Genomic DNA, 22547 nt, shown 5'->3' with positions numbered 1-22547 from the left:
CACCTCTGGAGGGGCCCATTTTCTCATCTCCGCAAAAGACATAGCTCTGCTCCTCTGAGACATGCCTGCAGTTTAGAAGGGTCCATTTAATAAGGGAGGATGAGGAGACAGAACTTGAACAAGTCACTCTTCTTCACCCACAAGCCACCTACACTTGCAATGTATCAAAGTATAAGCTTACTTCACGTAACCACAATACACTGCCAATGTTACTTCCTCAACAACCAAAACCTTTCAATTCCTACTCCCATGAACTGTTTGTTCAGTATCTTGGATGGTCCAGGCACTGTTCTGATAATGGGCGCTGCCCTAATTCCAGGGAATCAGCAGATCTGCAGGAGAAGCAGAAGCAGACTGATCACAAAATCACAAGTAAAAAAATAAATTCCGGAACTGAAAAGTGCCAAGAAGAAGCTAAAATAGGAAACTGTCGGGGAGGGTGAGGGGAGCAGGGCTAAAATGACAAAGGGAACAGCTCTCTAAGGAGAGGTCTTCCCAAGCTAAGGGAACAGTGAGTGTGAGAGGAGAATGAGCTCTGTCTAGCAGATGCCAGCAGGGGGAGGAAGGCGGGAGACAGGGCAGGAGAGGAGAGGTGGCCCCAGCGGCAAGACCTCACACACTAGGTATCAGTCTCCTATAAATCAGTGCCAGCTTAGTGGGACCAGCCTCCAGTGCCAGGTCAGAAATATAACTGGAGGCTCCCGAGATGGTCAGACGCCATGCCTTGCCCAACTCCTTGAGGCTGTCCACAGGCCCTGGCTCGCGGCCACTTCCCTACACCACTAGGTCCTTCCCATCTTCCGCTCGCCTCCGAGATTACAGTCCTCCTGCCTTCCTTTCATACACACCCTTGTCTTTATGCTGGGCCCACCAAATAATCCAGGATAATCTCCCCAGCTCGAGATACTTTAATAAGTATGACATCCCTTGTGCCATATAAAGTCACACAGTTACAGGTTCTGGGGATTAGGATATGGACAAGTTTGGGGGGGCCAGTATTCATCCACCACACACTTTATTTCTGAGGATTAGCCGAAGTAGGGGAGTGAGGTGATCCTTCATGCTGATCAACTGGGCTGCTTTGCAGGGGAACATGTTATAGTGGGGCAAGGGTGACACAGCTGGATAAATCTGCAGATTACACTAATATGTACTTCCTATTTCTTAAAAAGAAAATAATATCTATAGAGCATAAAATATTACTTAGGAAATATTTTTTTAAAGATTTATTTATTTTAGAGAGAGAGAAACAGAGAGCAGGGGGAGGGGGAGAGGGAGAGAGAGAGATCTCCAGCAGACTCCCCACTGAGTGCAGAGCCCAACACAGGGCTCAATCCCAGGACCCTGAGAACACTACCCGAGCCAAAATCAAGAGTCGGAGGTTCAACCGACTGAGCCACCTGGGCGCCCCTTACTTAAGGAGTTTTTTTAATGGAAATAGGGTTAGAAATGAGTTAGCAACACCCAATAATTATTACTTCCTCAGAAAGGCCAGGAGTACTCTGAGTTCTTTTTAATGGTATCTCTGGCATGTCCAAATGAAAAAATTAAAATTAATTATAATATTAAAAGCTTCTATTAGGAAAGAAAAAAGGTTTAAAATCAATGATCTAAGCTTCCACCTTAAGAATCTAGAAAATAACGAATAAATACTAAAGCAAACAGAGGAAAAAAAAATGAACCAATGAAACCAAAAGCCAGTTCTTTGAAAAGATCAAGAAAAGTAATAAATGTTTTACCAGAATTTAAAAAAAAGACACAAATTATCAATACCAAAAATGAAAGATACCTCTAGAAATTCATCGATATTAAAAAGATAAGGGATTATGAACTTTATGCCAATAAATTTGAAAACTTATATAAAACAGATAGTTTCCTTAAAAGACACAAATTACCCAAACTTAAGAAGAAATGGGTAACTTGAATAGTCCTATATCTACTAAAGAGATTAAATTCACAGTTAAAAATCTTCCCCCAGAGGAAACTGGACCCAGATGGCTTTGTTGGTGAATTTTACCAAACTACAGAAGAAATAATACCAATTCTTTACAACCTCTTCAGCAAAACAGAAGAAACAAAACTGGAACACCTTCCGATTCATTTCATGAGACCGGCAATGCCCTGACACCAAAACCAGACACAGACGTTACAAGACAACTACACCTCAATTTCCCTCATGAACAAAGCTGCAAAATCCCTCCACCAAATGTTAACATATCAAATCTAGCAATATGTAAAAAGAGTAACACATCATGACCAAGAAGGAATACAGGAATTATATTACAGGAATACAAGGTTACTTAACAGCTGAAAATCAACTGATAATTACCATTTTTAAGAGACTGGGAAAAAAAAAAAGATATGATCATCTTAAGAGACACAAAAGAAAGAAATCTGACAAAATTCAACACCTATTCGTGATAAAAAAAATCCTCAGCAAACTAGGAATAGAACCTTTTTCAACCTAATAAAGACACATTTCTGAGAAAACCACAGCGAACAGTATACTTATTGGTGAAAGACTGAAAGTCTTCCCTCTTCTGCTGAAGAGAAGGCTGGGATGGACATTCTCATCAGCTTTGTTCCACACTGTAATGAAGATCCCAACTGATATAATAAGAAACAATAAAAGGCCAACATACTAAAAAGGAAGAAGTAAAACTGGCTACAGATGACTACCTACAAAGAAAAATCCCAAGGAATCTACAAAAAGAAAAAAAAAAAAGATTCCCAGAACTAAAAAGTGAGTTTAATAAGGGTATAATAGTATAAGAATAGAATAATGTAGGATATATGGTCAATGCATGAAAATCAATTGTATTTCCACATGCTAGCAATAGAAAATCAAAAGTCCAAGTTAGAAAATGCCATTTATAGTAGCATCAAAAAATTATGAAATACTTAGGAATAAATTTAACTAAATATGTCCAAGATGTGTACACAGTAATTGAGACCAAACAGCATAGACAGCCTGGGTATAACTCAACATATACGGTCAACTGATTTTTTAGAAAGTCCTAAGATAATTCAATGGAGGAAAAGTTAATCTTTTCAATAAATGGAGCTAGAAAAATGAGATATGCATATGCAAAAAATTTTTTTAAAAACCTATGGTATAATACAAAATATATTTGTCCTTTTCACAGGATCCTGGCACAGAGCTTTAAAAATCCTTGAACTATCCTGAGTGATAGAAGTGCTTTCTATTTTTATTCATAACGAGCCCCTCTGAACCATCCCTAAGTTTATGCTAATGAGGTGACTGTTGGAGGGCCTCTGAATCGTTTCAGAACAGAGGCTCCTCACCAGAAAGACCAAGCCACAGACAGAGGGCTGGAATTTTCAGCCCCACCGCTCAACCTCTGGGGGCAGGATGGGGCCAGAGACTGAGTTCAATCACCAAAGGCCAATGTTTAATCAATCACGGCTATGTAACAGAACCTCCATAAAAACCCATAAACAATGAGGTTCAAGGGAGCTTTCAGGTTGTTGAACACATGTGTTCACCCTCCACCCTACTCTTGCCCTATGCACTCTACCATTTGGCTGTTCCTGGATTCTATCCTTTATAATAAACCAGTAATAGTAAGTAAAGCACTTTCCTGAGTCTGTGAGTCAATCTAGCAAATCCTACTCCTGATACCAATTGGGGGCAGGGGGAGGGACACAGGGTTCCACACCAATTCTCCAATTCCACGCCAAAAGGGCATCCAACAATTTAATTCCAATCCTGATGCTAATTCCCAAAGTTAGCACAGACCCTACAGATTAAAGGCTCGGGCCCATGAGCCTGCTTTCACTTCAGATGCCAGTCACTAGCCCCAGGAGGCACCCACATTTCTAACTGACCAGCTATAAACTCAAGGGTTTCAACAAACTCCTCATCAGCTTCAATAATTCATTAGAATGACTCACAGAACCTGGGAAAACACTGTATTTACATTTACCAGTTTATTAAAAGGATAAGACTCAGGCAGGAACAGCCAAATTGAAGAGATATATAGAGCCAAGTTGAAGTTCAAGATATATATAGAGCAAGGTAAGAGGGAGGGGGTACATGGAGCTTCCATGCCTCCTCTGGGCACAGCACCTTCCCAAAATACTGATGTGTTCACCAACCTAGAAACTCCCCATTGTTTATGGGTTTTTATAGAGTTTTCATCACATAGGCACCAAATCCTTTGGTGACTGAACTCAATCTCCAGCTCTTCTCTCCTCCTCAGAGACTGGGGGAGTGGGACTGAAAGTTCTAACCCTTTAATCCCATGACTGATTCTTCTGGCAACCAGTCCCCACCCTAAAGCTATCTAAGGACCCCTGGAACCCCAGCCTTGAGTCAACTCTTTAGTATACAAAAGGCACTCTTATCACTCAGGAAATTCCCTGGGTTTTAGGAGTTCTGGGCCAGGAATCTGGGGCAAAGACCAAATACATATTTTATTATACCACAATACCTAAATCCACATCTTGCAACATACACAAAAATTAAGTCAGAATGCATCGAAGGTCTAAATGTAAAACATAACAACTAAAAAATTTCTAGAAGACAACATAGTTTGAGAAAGTCTATGCTCTGGAGTAAGATAATAGTTCTTAATTCACAAAGTAAGTACAAACCCCACAAAAGAATACAAATGGATAAATAAAACTTCAAATAAAAACTTTCGTTCGTCGGGCGCCTGGGTGGCTCAGTTGGTTAAGCGACTGCCTTCGGCTCAGGTCATGATCCTGGAGTCCCCGGATCGAGTCCCGCATCGGGCTCCGTGCTCGGCAGGGAGTCTGCTTCTCCCTCTGACCCTCCTCCCTCTCATGCTCTCTGTCTCTCATTCTCTCTGTCTCAAATAAATAAAGTAAAATCTTTAAAAAAAAAAAAAAAAAAAAACTTTCGTTCATCAAAACAAACTGTTAAGAAAAAGGCTAGTCATAGAATGGGATAAAATACTTATAAAACACTTATCAGATGAAAGGCCTTATACCAGGAATATGTAAAGAAGTCTATAACTCAGTAAGAAGACATCTGATAAAAATATGGTGAAAAGACCTGAATAAACACTTCACCACCAAAAAAAAAAAGTGACTAAAAAGCACCAGGAAAGATGCTCAAAACCACCAGGCATTAGATAAATGCAAAGCCGCTCAGCAGGGGGAACGAATACTCAGCAATCGAACACTACTGAACCACGTAACACGGTGAACCTCAAAGTATTATGCTAAGTGAAAGAAGCCAAATACAACAGACCACCTATAGTAGGATTCCATATAGAAGACACCTTTTTTTTTAAGTTTTATTTAAGTAATATCTACACCAACATGTGGCTCAAACTCATGACTGCGAGCTCAAGAGTCATATGCTCTTCCAACTGAGTCAGCCAGACATCCCAGAAGACATTTTAGAAGAGGAAAAGCTATAGTAAGAGCAAGGAAATAGCTGTTTAAGGGGAGGAGTAGGGGAAGGGATTGACTACAAATGAGCACAAGAAAGCTTTTTAAGTGATGAACACACTCTAGAGATCACTGCTGTGGTCATGATCTAAATGTCAACACTCAGCAATTTCATTACTGAGTGCTTTATTAGTACTTAGAATTGGTACATTTTTTTTAAGGTATTATTTTACTAAGTAATCTCTACATCTAACATGGGGTTCAAATTCACAACCCTGAGATCAAGAATCGCAAGCTCCTCACTCTGAGCCAGTTGGGCGCCCCTAGAATTGGTACATTTTATTGCAAGTAATTCATACTTCAATAAAATAGATTATCTTAAAAAAATGATATGCAATAAAAGAACCCTATGCTAAATTATTACAAATTTGTGGGTATCTATCCTTTCACTTTACTTATCAAACTTCCTAAGGGATTAACACTCAAACACATAAATACAACATAACCTGAGATTCTGAAATAAGACTGAATAGAACACGTCGTCAGTCAGCAGCCCCAGGTATCTGTGTCATGACATCTGCCTCCATCTGAACACTACACACAACCTTCAATAAAGCATGTTGAAAATGTTAGTGAGAAGTTTTTAGTGAAATCATAATTTACTAGAATTCAAAAGCAGAAGCAAAACTACATTTACTTTCAAAAAAAACCCCCACACTATTATGTATAATTCGGTGAAACACTCAATTTAGAGTTCTACATACAAGAATCAATTACCAAGAATTGTTTATAATCTATTTTAGTAATTTCAAAGGAAAAAAATCCTTATTCTCAGTAATTTCTCATAAACTTTCATTTCAAAAATTTGACGGTGAAAACAATACATTATGTCCTTTGCTACTTAGTATTGGAACACTAGAAGAACAAAAGTAAACAAATAGGGTTACACATTTACATGGACTTCAGTAACCCAGACAAAAGAACTTTTTCATAATTTCATTACAGACACTACATTAAAATTGTGAAGTAGAATTATTTCAGCTTTCCTTTGTGTTTGGAGGTGAGTGTGTCTACATGTGTGTAAGAAACAAGATAAAAGTTTTAAATGAATAAATAACATCTAGACTATGCAGGGAAGACAGCACACATTTTGGCCAGTGTGTCACGATGAGCTTTGACTCCGAAAACGACATGTCTTAGTATTCCAAGAGAAACAGGCAGGCCATGAACCCAGAAGCAGTGTCTAACCTACAAGAAAGAGTACACTTTAATGATTCCCAACCTGGAGTCATGCCTAGGGTATGGCATGGTATCTGAAAACATCTATGTACAGGAAACACTATGTACACCCATAATAATTATGGGTTTTTTTTTTCCTGTGGCTAGATACCATTGTTAATTAACAGAAAATTCACTTAAATACAATGCTATACCCAGAGTGGCATTTTGACATTACATATCTTCTCAATCAACTATGATGTGTAAGTACATGAAATTTTTAGAATTTAGAAAGGAGGCCTCGTACTCCAAAAGGTTAGAAATCATGGTATAGTTAAGAAACAAAACAAAACATTCTGCTCTAGGAGTCATGAGAAGTAGTTCCAGCTAAGTGACGCCCTTTAACCAGGCCCATAACCTCACAGGGATTCTGTAAAATGAAAGCATATGAATGGTTCTATAACGTCTTTTTAAAGATTTTCCTCTCACATGCTGTAACAGTAATTGAGAAACTCGGTCAATGTCACAATTTTAGTTACCTGGTGATTTTTTTCCAAAACTATTTACTTTGTAGATAATTGGTTACTATAATTTATTACTGTAAGATAATTATCTCACAGAAAGTGTGGAGACCGGGACAAGAGAGTCATACTCGGAACCCCTGGTCTTACTGGGGAGCACACAGCCCTCGTCTAGGCCCTAACACCACACACAGCCCTCTCTCTCAGCACCTGCTTCCCTCACGACCACACCAGCACATGCTGTCCTCTCCATCTTATCACTCAGTCCCTTCACGTCTGACTGCATGCCTCTGTGTATCAGTGTGCATATTTGTATGCATCTGTATAATGAAATACTGGAAGGATAAAAAAGAATCTAATAAAAATTTCTACTTTTATTAGAAGAATGAGCAGAAGGGTAGAAGCAGGACTTCTCTCTTTGTATACATGTTATACATTTTGTATACATTTTGATCTAGCACTGATTTTCTAAAAAATAAAATTTGATTTTAAAAATTTAAGTGTTAAGTGAAATATGGTTATCGATTTAAAATAGTATACTTAGAAGGGGAAGTCAGAAATCACTCAGTCCAACCTTCAACACACTAGGGATCACTTTAATAGTGCTTCATCATCTGCTTTCTGGAATATTAGAAAAAGGACATAAAAAGAATGAACCAACACTACCAGTGAATAGGAAGGCGGTCTGAGACAACCGAGAGAAGCTGCGGAACACATCCCAACAGTCCCTGAATCACAGCAGCTTACAGGCTGATTAATTTCAGCAACTGCATGCTGAGTCCCTATTTGGGCTGTGTTCCCAGAATACAAAAGATGACTTTTAAAGAAGAAAAAAAGAAGTTCCCATCCTCAAGAAATCTGAGGCAAGACCACTTTACAAGCTTTAAGTTTCAGGAAACAAACAAGGTGTCACTGGAATACAGATGGATGGAGAAGAGGAACCTTTGTGGGGCAGAAAGGGAAGAGGTAAAAGGAGTAACTTGAGGGGGCTGGGGGAACTAAGAAACTAACCAGTAAATGAGGACACTGTTTTTGAATATTACTACTTCAGAACATTACTACTTTAGTAGAAATTAAAGCTCTAATTATGTGAAAGTCTGTATTCTTCAACAATAATGAGGCTTGACTAAATTCAGATTTCTATACTGGTATAAATAAGCGTTCATTTTAACTCTGCAAAGAGATTTTATTAACTGGACTTATAATTAATGTGTACATACTAATAATGACAGACCCACCAAACTGCCTCTTTCAAATACATATAAGAAAAAAAAAACCTTTCAGAGAAATTTGAATCATTTATTTGAATCATTTATGTTAGTAACTCAGCGTATATAATGGAATTATATACGCTGAGTTACTAACATAAATGATTTGCCCCAATTTTTCTATAATTCAAACATTGATTTTTTTAAACAAAATTCAGTAACAAATCTCATGAGTTAAAACATACAGCAGAAGATTATCCTGATCATGCAGAAGTTACAAAGCACATACAACAAAGGAAATAAATTTGATGAACCCTCGAAAAAACAGTATTCGAGGCCAACATGTTCATCTGGTAAAAAACATTTGGTATATTACTTAGTATGTCCCCAAAAAGGCAACCTATAATAAAAGAGTTGTAAACTGTTCTAAAGCATTAAAGCCTTTTTCAGGGTACTAATAAGGTGGAGATGCAAAACAAATGGGCAGCAAAGGAGCAGGTAAAACAAAACCTCTACAGTAACTACAGTGTCACAGTCAACCAACAGAAGACAGTCATGCTGGGAGCCTCGGTAACAGTGAATTCTGAAGCACGTTATCACTGCCATTCCTCAAAGATCCAGGTCTCTGGGCCTTCCTCAAAGGCCCCCAAACTGCTCTACGTTTTTCTTCCCAACAAGTCCCTGAGCAGCCCTCCGAGGCCATCGGTCACGTGCTGGACTCAGTCACCTGGAGACGTATTCACCTGGTCCTAAAGTCACAGATAACAAGGATCCTAATTCTCTCCATGTAAGTTCTCCATACTGCTTAAGAAAAAATGAAAATGTACGTAAAGCCCGTATGAAAACTGTTAACGGCCATCGCTGACTGACTCAGGGTGCCGCACTCCACCGGCCCTCCGGGCCTCCGACCGCCCTACCAGGCTGGCAGCCTGCCCTGCCTGGGTCTCAGGCGGAAGCGGAGGCAGGACTGCCAAAGGCCTTCCCCCGGCATCTGAGGATGATAATCCCACTCTCTCGGATTACCCAACTGGAGCTAAAACTAATCTTTTCAGGCATGCTACAGTACACTGAAAGCCAAAATATAACTCATTTACACTGAGTGTTTCCTAAATACCACAAACTTCTGCAGTACTTTATGGTGGAAGCCACAGAGGCTGAACCCTGACTGACTGAGGGCTCTTGAGAACAAAACTGAAGCCTATCGCCCACAACAAAGACACTCTACACACTTTGTCATTCTCGACATTGTTCGAGGTTTACTCTAAAGATTTAACAGATACTTGTTTAATGAATAAAATACTATATGTTGTTCCCTCAAATGTCTAATTGCCTGAAGGGGATTATCTCATTTATATTTTTACTGAAAAAAAGTTGTTTATGCTTCAGCCAACTTCTACTTTCATTTCTAAATGACAATGATACTGCTACGTTATCAGCACATACCTTCCTCATCTACATTTTTTCCTTGTTTTCCTATTTTACTAGTTGAAACAGATTCATTCAATCTCATGGTATCGAAACAATTACAAAGGGAAAATGCAAGATAACTTAATCTTTAGCTTTTGTTAATACAGTATAATCAGGGGGAAAAATCCTAATTTTCGCTGCTGTAGATGCCAATTTAAAAATACAATCCATGGACACATACTTAAGTAGGTGCTACCACAAACACTCTCCAAAGCAAATGTCTATACTTAACACTTTTTACTGGGGTAGCTACTGCTAGTCAATGAAAGTATTTTTTGATCAACAAATAAATACAGAGCACACTGTTAGAGGTAGGAGTCTCAACTTTTCCTTCCCAGCTGATCTTTCATAAATATCATACATGCATTACAAATATTTTAGTGGCTCAAATTATTTTTCCAATTTCCAAAACAATCAACAGAAAGTTCCTTAATACAAAGCATTTTTTCTCTTGTAAAACAGTAAAAAACAGACAAAGAAAATGTTAGTAATAGAATTCAAATCACAGAACACTTTATAATGGAAAATAGACTATCACTGAGGAAAACTTAGACTACAGTTCAATGTCATAATAAAATTTATTTACATACCAGCACAGAATATCCCTGGGACTTCACTCCTGACTATTATGGTCCGCACTTTCTTATCAGATTTTAAAGCATCCACAGCTTTTGAGAGCTAAACAGATACAGGGAGGGCAAGCAGAAAAAAAAAAAAAAAAAAAAAAAGAGGAAAAATCCCTTTCAGATTGATGTCAACACTGTATCTTAGTATTAGAAACAAACAGCTTAATCTTTATACTCACCATTTTTATCAGATTTTTACTGAATGAATTTTTGGCATAAGCTCTGTTTATTCCAAGCACCACAATTCCTAGTGGGAAAAAAAAAGAAAACAGCACAAGCGTCTGAGTTAGTGAGTATTCAGGGTACAACTCCTGCACACACAGCTAGTTAACTTGGGACTTAGGAAATCTGCCCCTTCCTTGAGGTTCACGCCAAGAGCTTTGTCCTTATTTTCATGTTTACCCTCCTTTTCAAGATAAGCATATTTTTAAACAATGTGGTATATGTAATACATAAGATCAATCTAGTACTTAATATGCACCTCTTTTCTTCTGCTTATAAGAAAAGAACTTAATTAACATCCTGTCCCTTTCACTTTATCTCTTCTTAAGCACCACCAAGGTAAACTGGCACATTTTACTAAATGTACTTATTAGTGAAAAAAATGTGGTTTCATCATCTTCAAGTACATACAGAAGTAATAGCTAGCAAATCCTTGTCACAGGCAAGCCTTGTGGGACCAGCTTTTTTGCTAACGTACCAGGAGTTAGCATCACATTTACTCTTTTTGTCATACTACATAGTTCTCAGTATTTCCATCCCAAATTTCTCTGCTGACTCTGTTCCACATACTTAACCTGAAGGCACTTCCATTTAGACAGAGTCCAACAAGTAATTCAACCTCGATCTATAAAAGCAAAGTTCATTCCTTCTCCCATGAAGCCCAGCTGTCCTTCCTAACTTCTCTATCAGGAACCCACCATCCCATTCCAAGTGCTTCAGTCCGATGATCAATTTTCCAAAACAATTATGCACAGAATCCACCCCTCTTTAAAACCCTTTGTCTCCAAAACATTTGCATTCAAAGACCTTAGCGTGATATTCAAAGCCCTATATGACCTGTACTTGACCTTGCTTGTCCCCTGAGTAAGCACAACTTTTCCCAGTGTAGGGAAATGCCTTCCACCACCTTGGGGGTGGGAGTGGGTACCATCCTTATTGTAAATGAGTTAAACTGAAGACAACAAAATGTACACATGCTGTCTCTACGCAAGAAACTGCAAACCTATTTTTCAAAGAAAGTACAAAGATAAACTTCAGCTCACAGAATAAATTTTCAAGAATTCCAAACGATCTCAGCACAAAGAAAATCACGAAGAACCAGTATCTAGGGGCGCCTGGATGGCTCAGTGGGTTAAGCATCTGCCTTCAGCTCAGGTCATGATCCCAGGGTCCTGGGATGGAGTCCCGCATAGAGGTCCCTGCTCAATGGAGATCCTGCTTCTCCCTCTCCCTCTGCTGCTCCCCTAGCTTGTGCTCTCTCGCTCACTCTCACGCTATCTCAAATAAATAAATAAAATCTTTTAAAAAATAAGTAAATAGGGCGCCTGGGTGGCTCAGTCGGTTAAGCGACTGCCTCCGGCTCAGGTCATGACCCCAGGGTCCTGGGATCGAGCCCCACATCGGGCTCCCTGCTCCGCGGGGAGCCTGCTTCTCCCCCTCCCACTCCCCCTGCTTGTGTTCCCTCTCTCGCTGTATCTCTCTCTGTCAAATAAATAAATAAAATCTTTAAAAAAATAAAATTAAATTAAAATAAAAAATAAGTCAATAAGTATTAAAAAAAAGGACCTGGTATCTAGGGCAGGATCTACATCAAACCCTTAAGGACAGCGCTGTCACTAATTAAGTGCTGTAGTACGTGCTGGACTCGGTTCCCAGGGCTTTGTGTTCATTAGGCCGCGTGACCCTCACAGCAACCCAAGAGGAAGGCACTATTTTTATCCTATTGAACAGGCACCCCCAGAATGTGCATTCTTAGTTTTAACAGATACTCCTCAAAAAGACACTGTCTCCATTAACCGCCCAGCCAAAACACTAATACCTGTTTGTTCACAAGAGCAGACACCAGTGAGATGAAAACCGTCTTACAGACATTGGGAAACTGTGAAGAAACATCTTGAAACTGTTACAAAGTGGAATCCAGGGTCTGCAGGCCTGAAGCTGACAAAATCTAGGGAGCCCTTGTAAGCAAAAGAATACAAAATTACGCACACAGAATTAGGGACAGATAGAAATATTAAAACCTTCAGAATTTTAAAACCTTGACAACTACTACATTTTCTTTCCAATTAGGTATGTGACCCTACACTTCCTTCCCTACATCTCTGAGGTTTTATATTTATCAATAATTCTGAAAAAATATACAAAACTAATCAAATGGAATTGTAAGGGACACCAAGTAGTCAAAACAATCTTGAAAAAGAAAGTTGGAAGTCTTAGTTGAAGGACTTAATCAAGACACTTCCTGATTTCAAAACTTACTACAAAGCTACAGTAAAAACAAACAGTGTGGCACTGGCATAAAGATAGACATACAGATCAACGGAACTGAGAGTCCAGAAATAATCACCCACACTTATGGTCAACTGGTTTTCAAAAAAGATACTGAGACCATTCAGTGCTAAAAGAATAGTCTTTTCAACAAATAGTGATGGGACAACTAGAGATTAACCATCAAAGAATGAAACTGGACCCTCTCCTCACACCATGTATAAAAATTATCTCAAAATGGATCTTAGACACACTATGAGACCAAAATGGATCTTAGACACACTATGAGACCTCAGAAGGAAATAGGTACAAACCTTCACGACCTTGGATTAGGCAACAGTGTCTTAAATATGACAACAAAAGCACAAGCAACAAAAGAAAAATAAGCCATAATTCATCAAAACTATCAAGTAAAAAAAAAACACCTCACAGAATAGAAAATATTTGCAAATCATACATCTGCCACAGGATTAATATCCAGATTATAAAGAATTTTTACTACCCACAACAAAAAAACAAACGATCAGAATGAAAAATGGGCAAAAGGTTTAAACAGGTATTTCTCCAAAGGAGATATACAAATGGCCAATAAGCACATGAAATGATGCTCAACATCATTTGTTATTAGGGCAACGCCAATCCACACCACCACAAGGCATCACCTCACAGCCAGGAGGACAGCTATAATGAACAACAAATGGAAACAAGCGTTGGCGAGCAGGGGGGAAACAGGAACCTTTGGGCACTGCTGAAGATGTTAAAATGGTGCAGCTGCTGTGGAAACCAGTTTGGTGGTTCTTCCAAAAACTAAACATAAAATCACCCCACTGATTCTACTCCTATGTATCTACCCAAGAGAAATGAACACATATGTTCAAACAAATAATTGTACACAGTGTTAAGCAGCATTATTCATAATATCCAAAAAGTAGAAACAAAATGTGGTATATCCATACAGTGGAATAAAAAATAAGAACAGTGAGTAAAATTATCATTCACAGCAAGAACTCAAGAGATGTTTAAAGTGTTGACCTTTGATGGCAGGGCCTGAAAATGAAAGGGCGGCACCCTTCCACGGTGCTTTTTTTGTTTAATCTTACCATGTGCATATATAGTATTTTTACTTTAGAAATTCTGCAAACTTGAATAATTTAATTATTCTTACTAAAAAATAACATGTAACACACAAAGTACTAAAAACCAGTAATAGAGTATCTCCAATAAACCACATACAGACCTGGGTTCTTCAAAATACACCATTAAAAACCTGAAAACATAACCCACAAAATTGTGGGAAATTGTTCTGCAAATCATGTATCTGATAAGGGACTTGTATCCAGAATATATTAAAAATCTCTTACAATTCAACAATAAAAAGGGACGCCTGGGTGGCTCAGTCAGTTAAGCGTCTGCCTTCGGCTCAGGTCATGATCCCAGGGTCCTGGGATCGAGTCCCGCATCGGGCTCCCTGCTCCGCGGGGAGCCTGCTTCTCCCTCTGCCTCTGTCTCTCATGAATAAATAAATAAAATCTTAAAAAAAAAAAAAAAAAAAAGACAAACCCAGTTAAAAAATGGGCAAAGGCTTTGAGAAGACATTTCTCTAAAGAAGATACACACATGGCCAATAAACACATGAAAAGACACGCTACATCATTAACCATTAGGAAGCTCCAAAACAAAGCCACCAGGAGATACCACTTTACAGGCACCAGGATGGCTAGAATCAAAAACACAAACAATTAACAAGTATCGGTCAGGACGTACAGAAATGGAGCTCTCATACCTCGCTGGAGGGAATGTAAAATGCTGCAGCCACCCTGGAAAAGTTTGGTAGCTCCTCAAAATGTTAATCATAGAATTATCATGTAACCCAACAATTCCACTAAATGGAAGTGAAAAGAAACGTCCACAAAAATTCCCATGAATGCTCTAAGCAACATTGTTCACAATATCCAAAAAGTGGAAACAACCTAAATGTGTATGAATGATGAATAAACAAAACGTGTCCTGATCTATCCAAATATGGGAATGTTATCCAACAATAAAAAGGAATGGAGTACTGACACATGCTATAGCAAGGACGGACCCTGCAAATATAATGCTGAGTGAAAAAAGCCACGGAAGACCACATCTGTGATTTCTTCAAATGCAATGTCCAGCACAGACAAAGCTACTGAGACAGAAAACAGATACATGGGCCCAATTTTGCGGGGAAGGGAGTGTGAGAATGCGGAGTCATGACTAAAGAAAACAGGGTTTCTTTCTGGATTGATAAAAATGTTCCAAAGTTGGATTGTGGTAACGGTGGCACAACTCTCTATATATACTAAAATCAATTGTACATTTTGAATTTTATGGTATGTGAATTATAGATCAATAAAGATTTAGAAATATATATATCTTGGGGCACCTGGCTGACTTCAGCTCAGGTCCTGATCCCGGGGTCTTCAGCTGGGAGTCTGCTTGTCCCTCTCCCACCCCCTCTCCCCTGCTAGCGCTCTCTCTAGTACACACTCTCTCCCTCTCTCCCTCTCTCATATAAATAAATAAAAGCTTAAATATATATATACACACACACACACTTTAATACATATTTTTATAAATATAATTCCCATGCCATAAAATGTATGAAAATATATTAAAAACATGAGAAAAGTAAATAAATAAAAATAAAAACATGAGAAAAATATATGAAAGAAACCAATCTACTAAAAACGAAAGCAAGCAGATGTCAGAAGACCAGCTGGCAGACCCCAGTGACAGTCCCCTTGGGAGATGGTGCTGGCGTGGACAAGAGCAGTGTTGGTAAAGAACACAGAGGAAAGTGAAAAGATTTCAGAGACATTCAAGAAGTCTTGATAATCTGGATGTAAACTGTAAGCAAGGAGCAGGTATCAAGAATGACTTGCATGATCCACTTGCTCTATTTCTGCCAGCAGTTTTTCCAACACGGTTCACAAAGGTGATCTTTGAAGTGGGTCACAATTATGAGCAGAAGCTTGCCAGACGGGGAGAAGTTTGGTAAGGGGAAGAGAGAAGTCACTCCATTCTGGGATGTGCATGCAAAAGCACGAACAAAAGAGCAGTAAAGGCCAAGCTTAGACACAGTGGAGGGGAGACTGGAGACTAGGCCTGCAGGCAACTGGGAGCCACTAGAAGTTTCTAACTGAACAGAGCAGTCATTCTTGGCCTTGAAAAAAGGTAACCCCAAGACAAGTGCGAACAATAAACTGGGAAGGAGAATGACCGGTAAGCAGCCAACCCATGAAGGAGACACCCTGGTGAACCACGGCAAGGACTGCTACTCTAAAACCCCAAGCAGATCAGACAACAAAGCAAGAAATAACTGCTATAGAAACCTGGTCCCACAACTGCGCCTCCTCAACAAATTACAAATATGGAACCCAAGCAACAGATGAGTGCTAATGCATTCTGCACTTACTCACCTCCAGCAGCCTAAAGAGGCCCACAGGGTATACAGCAGTTTGGGGCTCCTCTGACCCCGCCTCTCATTTTCTTATTCCTAACGGGCTGCTGAGACCCTCAAATTTTGGACTGGCCTCAATGGAAGCAAAAGCATCAGGGAGACTCCTTTACCTGCAGATTTTTTAACCTCATGTTTTTCTTTGCACCGCTTATTGCTGGTTCCCTAGTAAACCAAAGCATTTATAAGTTAGCCAAGCCTAAGCCGTCATTGAAAGGAAGCTGAATCAACTTTCTTAAGAAACCATGACTTCCTAATAGTGGATTTTTACATTTCAAGGTAACTGTAAACGTCTGATTTTATTGAATTGTTCTGTATGCTTTAATTTCTTCTCTTTGATCCATTTGGATCCTAACTTAAGGACTATCCAGATGTTTTGTGAAATTTTACTTGCAATTTGCATTCATTTAAGTCATAAAGACAAAAAATACAGAATATGGTGCATATTACTCACTGCACCTGCAATCTCTGTATCTAATGTACTGCAGGGACACCTAATATAACTGAAATCCCAGTAAGACTAAGCTTACCCAAAAAGGCTCTACACTCCAGTCCCAAATCTACTTTCCAGCTGAATTTCTCAATACTCTGCCTGTCATGTCACAATGCAGCACGCATGCCCTACAGTATTTCCCAAAAACACACCACCTTCAGATTCCCCCCCTTTGAACATGCTCTGCTCTGTCTGGGGTAATAAATATTTAAATAACAAATGAAATAACTCCTCATACTCCACCAGGAGCATCCATTATGAGCTAGATACTTAGTGGGCAATTTGTACTGACATTCTCATCTAATCTTCACAGAAGCCCTACAATGTTGGTATTATTTTTCCTATTACACACACACTAAAGTTGAGGCACAGAGGCAGTTTGCCTAAGAACCCTCACTATTCCCAAATTCGACTGCCTGGTAAGGAATGCCTGGGAACCGATTTCATCTGGCCAAACCCTAACTCGACCCTCAGAATACCCCTCTCAAGTCCTCCAATCTCCCCCAATATAACTGATGGTAGGTCTCTGGGGGTATTACAGCCCTTCCCTCTCACCAAGCCTTCAAAGTTGTCAGCAGAGCCTTTTTGCCAGCAGTATCTTCCTCACTGTTAGAAGATGATTAAAGACAGCAATCGTGACTTAACTTCTTTTGTCCTTCTGCCTAACGGATGACAGGTGCTCAGTAACTACGTGTCCAAATTAAATGACCGGTCCTCTGGCAAACTGCTATTCTACCTTTCCCGACCCAAGCGGGCAAGTGAAAGGAACTGGGCTCCACCACGAACACCTCCGGTAGGCAGTTCCCGCCTCCACAGCCCTCCCCCTTCCCCCCGAGGTATCGTATTGCCAATGCATCTGTCTCCTCCACCGCAGGTAGCTCAAGGGCAAGAGCCTTATCACCCACAAGGGTCCCCAGAGCGTAGCGCGGTACCCGGAAGACAAAAGCAAGCTCAAAAAATGGTTTCAGTGAATTGCAATGCAGTCCCCCAAACTAACTTTAACTTTCTAAAATAAACAAGAGGAGAAATTGTTGCGGCTGCACTGCTTTAAGTGTGAGATTCTTCAGAATGAAGTGCATTCTCACTGCAGCTTCTGAAACTCCACCCACCCACCCCCCAAACCCAATTCAGAACAAGCACAAAACCTGGAAGCAAATATCACACACCCGGTTTATTGACCTTGGCTCGTCTAGGGACGAGGGCGTGAGCTGCATTTCTGTCTTCGGCGCTGAGTGGGCCACTTTTACAGGTAAGCTGCTCCAGTGTACACCTTTAGGCACCGCCAGCACCACAAGGGTGCGAGGCTGGGGCGGGGGAGGGGAGGGGTCCCGACCCGGGCCGCTCAGCGGACACTGACGTCAGCGCAGACACTTGACCTTGCGACCCTTCCCAGGACCCGCGGCTGCCAGCGCCGCGCCCCTCACCTCGGTTCTCCTCCTCCAGGTACCGCACCCGCAGCTCGTCCTCCGTCTTCACTTCAGAGCTGTAGCCCCTCCGCGGGGCCGAGCCCCCGACCGCGGGCGCCCAGCCCCGGGCCCATATCGCCGGGGCGGCCCGCGGGCCTGTTAAGGAACCGGGCAGCCTCCACCCGGGGCGAAGCCGCGCACAGCAAGCGGCCACCCAGCGAGCGCGGCCGGCCTGCAACGTGCCCAAGGTCCCAGGCACCGCCGCCACCGCCGCCGCCGCCATATTGTCTGTTTACGGCGTGGGCCTGCGGCTGCTGCCCCGCCCCCGCCGCGCGCACGCTACCGCGCGCACGCCGCCGGGCACGCCCACGCCCCGCCCCCGGAGCCGCCCCCTGGCACCGGGCCCCGCCCAGGCCCCGCCCCTCGCCCCGCCTCGCCCCGCCCAGGCCCTGTGACGGGGTGTTCCCGCGGCCACTTGCCCCGGCCTCCCCTGCCCGGCGCGCGGGTTGGAGGCTCGTCCAGCAGAGGCAGGAGGAAGTAGCTTTCCCAGGCTGTGGCATGGCTTAGGGGAATATGTTCTATAAGAACCCCCCGCTCTTCCTAGGATACGCACTGGGGTCCTATGTTCTGCAAAGGTGAGCTGACATGTTTGGCCTCCCGTTTGACTGTCTGGGTAGCAGCTCTGCGCGGGGCTCCCGTTTATCCATGCATCTAAGAGCCCCAAGTTATCCGCTGCACGTGTCTGTGAACATGCGAGTGCCTGCCGTGCGGAGTTCAGGAGGGGGGTGACAACAGCCATTGCAGCAGCGGGCCTCAGCCCACCGCCTCAAGCAGGTGCAGTGGCCTTCCCCGAGTCCAGAGTCCTGGTAAGGCACCCTCTCTTCTTGACAGAAGGGGCCCAGCCAAACCCTATGCTGAGGTGGCATTGAGAGCATATGGCTCTTCCCTCAGCCACAAACGCAGAATGTCAGCTTAGTGGATAGGTGTTCATCAAAGCAGTCTGAAACGTTCTATCTGGTTTTTATCAAATCTCAGCCGACAAAAGGTGCGCTTAGGAATCCTGTTTGAAAAGTACGCTGCTTTGAGCATACTCCCACTGCCACGCAAATTTCTGCTGTACATCCACCACATTTTTGGATCCTAAGCAAACCTTTCTTCAATATTATACCCTCAGCTCTGTCCCAAGTGGAAAGAAAAAGCCAGTTGGGTCCCATGGGTGCGTCTGTTGTGGGAATGTTGTCCAGGGCACTTTGTTCGGTCTTCTGTAAAGAGCCACTTGTGAAATTTCTCCTGAAGTTTAGGCCAAGGAAAAACTTTGCTTCCCCTTTTCTGACACTCATGTTCACTTTGATGCTGGGAAACTCAAGAATTTTGGTCATAGCTCAACTGTTGCAATTATTGCAACTAATTATTGTTCACTTTTATTAGTTGCTAATTGTTCTGCTATCTTTATGTTGGCTCATCAACAGATTATAAATTTAAATACAGGAGTTCCAGAACACCTGACACAGTGTTATTCAAAATAATATAACTTTATACAAACTTCCGGTTGTAAAATCAATAAATCATAAGAAGTACAGCACAGGGAAGATAGTCAATAACGTAGTAACATTGTATAGCTACAGATAGTAACTACACTTATTGTGGTGAGCTTTCGTGATTCATATAATTACCAAATAACTATGCTTTATACCTGAAACTAGTATAACATTTCCTAAAAGATAAAAATTTTTTCAATTGAGTGCTGTGACTCTTAATAAAATATCATTAAAGAAAGAAGCAAGTAGATAAGAAATACTGTTTGGTTGCTTTGAAGAGCTATGTAACCCATCTTGTGCCACAGTAATTGAATCCAGTTATAGTGATAATCTACAAGGTTTTATTGTAGAGCCAGGAATGTGATACAACTAAATGGCCACAACCTCATAGCACAGGGAATATAGTTAATGGCACTGTAATAGGGTTATGTGGTGACAGACAGTAGCTACACTTGTGGTAGGCGGGGCATAAGGTATAGAGAAGGTGAATCATCATGTTGCACAGCTGAAACTAATGTAACATTGTGTGTCAACTATACTCAAAAAAAATTTTTAAATGAAATGGACATGATGTAAGTTTGAAAATACATTCAACTGTTTATTAAAACTTCTAAATTACCAATAGTACACATTCTATACTAAGTTTTTAATAGGGTCAAAGAGAGATGTTCAGAAATTTGTTCAGGGACCATCAAAAAAACAAAGAATGTCAGAAAAATACAAATTATTTGTAAAGTGCCAAAGTTTCATATTTTAACAAAATGAAAAAAGGTAAGCAAAAAATAATGCAACCTCAGAAAATACTTGTGATTGATTAGGAAAACTGCAGAAAAACAACCATAGATTGTTTGGTTATATTAGAAATCCGATTAAGAAGGACAGCCCATGGTTTTGATGGGACGGAGCCTGATGGGAAAATGCAAGATAGAGACACTAGTTCCTTCCTTAATAATTTTACTTACTGAAAGACAGTCATGAGGATATCCCAGGCTATGAAATTGATTCTTAAAAGTTAATGCAGATCGCAAATATCGCCATGACCATTACATGTCAGGTCAGACAGATGTGGCTTTGGATCCCAGCTTGATAATTGCTTCACTTTGAGACAGCCACGAGCTATATAAATACTCCATGCTTCCATTTCTCCATTTGCAAGGGACCTAGTACGATATCTGTTTCACCTCACGAATTCTTTGGCCTCAGTTTCTTCATCCAGAAAATGGGAAGGATTGTGCCCATTGTGTAGGTTGATGAAATAAGCATATAAGGTACTTGGCACCAGGAAATGAGAACCAAATAGATAATATTAGCTACCACTTATCAACTTCCTTCTTAATTCATTTCAGACATTTAGATACGGTATTTTATTTAATATCCAGACAACTTTGAAGTTGGTATTATTATCCCCATTTTGCAGATGAGAGCACTGAGATAAAGTTACTTATCAAACCCTGCAGCTAGTACATCGTGAAGCTGGAATTTGAACTTTGGTATATCGGACTCCAGTCCCATATTTGTAATCACTGTCATGCACAGCCTCTCCATAATGTTAAGGTGTCCCATAAAATTTAATTCCCTTTTGTTCCTTTCTACTTTTCAGTAGAAGATGTATGCCAGGAGGAGAGTGTGAGCCAGGAACATTGAGTATCAGTTTGGGAGAGGAAGGTAGGGCTGATGTTTGGGGATATTCTATTACTATTACTACCATCTATCTATAGGATTGGGACCTTTGCCTCCAGCCAGCTCTCAGCTAACACTCTTTTTGATTTGCCACACCCCTGTCATTTGTCTAATGCTTAACTTCCATATAGTATTAAGGGTGTGCAATACACGATGGCCAACCCTGAGCTGCTAGAACACAGGCAGCCTTGAATGGGAGAAGCCATCCCTCCGAGAACACGGCTCTGTTGCACAAAACATGCAGGAGAACATAGGTGTCCCGGGTAAAATAAAACGCTTGCCAGCACCTTACCAACCACAAGTGGAGAGACAAAGCTAATTTAGCAAATGCTGTGTGACGAATAAAACAGAACTCTTGTCTGGACTTTTCTGAAAATGGGAGTATATTCTTAAAACTATCTTGCCTGAAACAATCTACGAGAAAGTAGTATATTAGCGTAAAGGCTAGGCCCCTGTATCTGAGACACCCATGAACGTGATGGGTTAGACGAGAGAGAATGTTAACAGTCCAGGCCTATAAGATGGCTCGGCTATCTTCAACATGGGGCATCCATCTCTGGGTCTAAAGTGGCTGCTCCCTACCACCAGCAGGACAGAGAAAGGTAGTACCCAGCTCTAGAATGGGCACCCGTCCCTTCTGCTTCCCTTGGGCCACATGAGGCAGCAAAGTGGGCCTGAAAATGTATCCTTGTGCCAGACAACATATACCCAGCTACCATTCTACTACTACATACAATGGTAGTAATTACAGATAGTCAGGAGCACAATCTGCTGCAGACTCTTTTGATTTTTTACTTTTAAACCAGAAGTTTCATAAGTCCCGAGAGAAAGATTCACAGCCCTAAAATGTGACAGGTTTCACAAGAAACAACTGGACCTGCAAACTGAAGACGTTTGTCAACATGAGCTACCTGGAAATAATTGCTGTTATATCTTCGGAATCGAAGAGACAGTATAAAAGATAAGCATAAGACATTCTGTGCACAACCACAACCATGTTAAATCTGTGACGATCTACAATACAGTGACACGCA

At 41.0% G+C, this 22547-nt stretch overlaps 2 protein-coding genes across 10 annotated transcripts in view; one reads left to right on the top strand and one right to left on the bottom strand.

The window, feature by feature from the left end:
- The window catches only part of AUH (AU RNA binding methylglutaconyl-CoA hydratase), a 188423-nt gene extending 169814 nt beyond the window's left edge, over positions 1 to 18609 (bottom strand). For all 5 annotated transcript variants that reach the window (XM_035029187.1, XM_035029183.1, XM_035029184.1 and 2 more), the window contains exons 1-3: positions 18314 to 18609; positions 10602 to 10669; positions 10387 to 10474 (exon numbers count right to left, since the gene is read on the bottom strand). In XM_035029187.1, coding sequence (XP_034885078.1) covers positions 10387 to 10474; positions 10602 to 10669; positions 18314 to 18578 — 421 coding nt within the window. In that variant the 5' untranslated portion in view covers positions 18579 to 18609. The remainder of the gene's footprint in view (positions 1 to 10386; positions 10475 to 10601; positions 10670 to 18313) is intronic.
- LOC118026365 overlaps positions 18063 to 22547 on the top strand; it is a 45495-nt gene continuing 41010 nt past the window's right edge. For 3 of the 5 annotated variants that reach the window (XR_004683543.1, XM_035029190.1, XM_035029189.1), the window contains exon 1: positions 18790 to 18930. Coding sequence is in view for 3 of the 5 variants with exons in the window: in XM_035029190.1 (XP_034885081.1) it covers positions 18869 to 18930 (62 nt within the window). In the remaining 2 variants the exon portion in view is untranslated. Of the gene's footprint in view, positions 18139 to 18789; positions 18931 to 21436; positions 21499 to 22547 lie in introns of those variants that run through there. The other 2 variants (XM_035029191.1, XR_004683542.1) reach the window with 2 other exon arrangements.

The sequence above is a fragment of the Mirounga leonina genome, unplaced genomic scaffold (genome assembly GCF_011800145.1).
Source record: "Mirounga leonina isolate KUSES-001 unplaced genomic scaffold, KU_Mleo_1.0 Mir_224, whole genome shotgun sequence".
Lineage (NCBI taxonomy): Eukaryota > Metazoa > Chordata > Mammalia > Carnivora > Phocidae > Mirounga > Mirounga leonina.
Note: the sequence above shows the minus strand (reverse complement) of the source record. Positions and strands in the feature narration are given on the sequence as shown.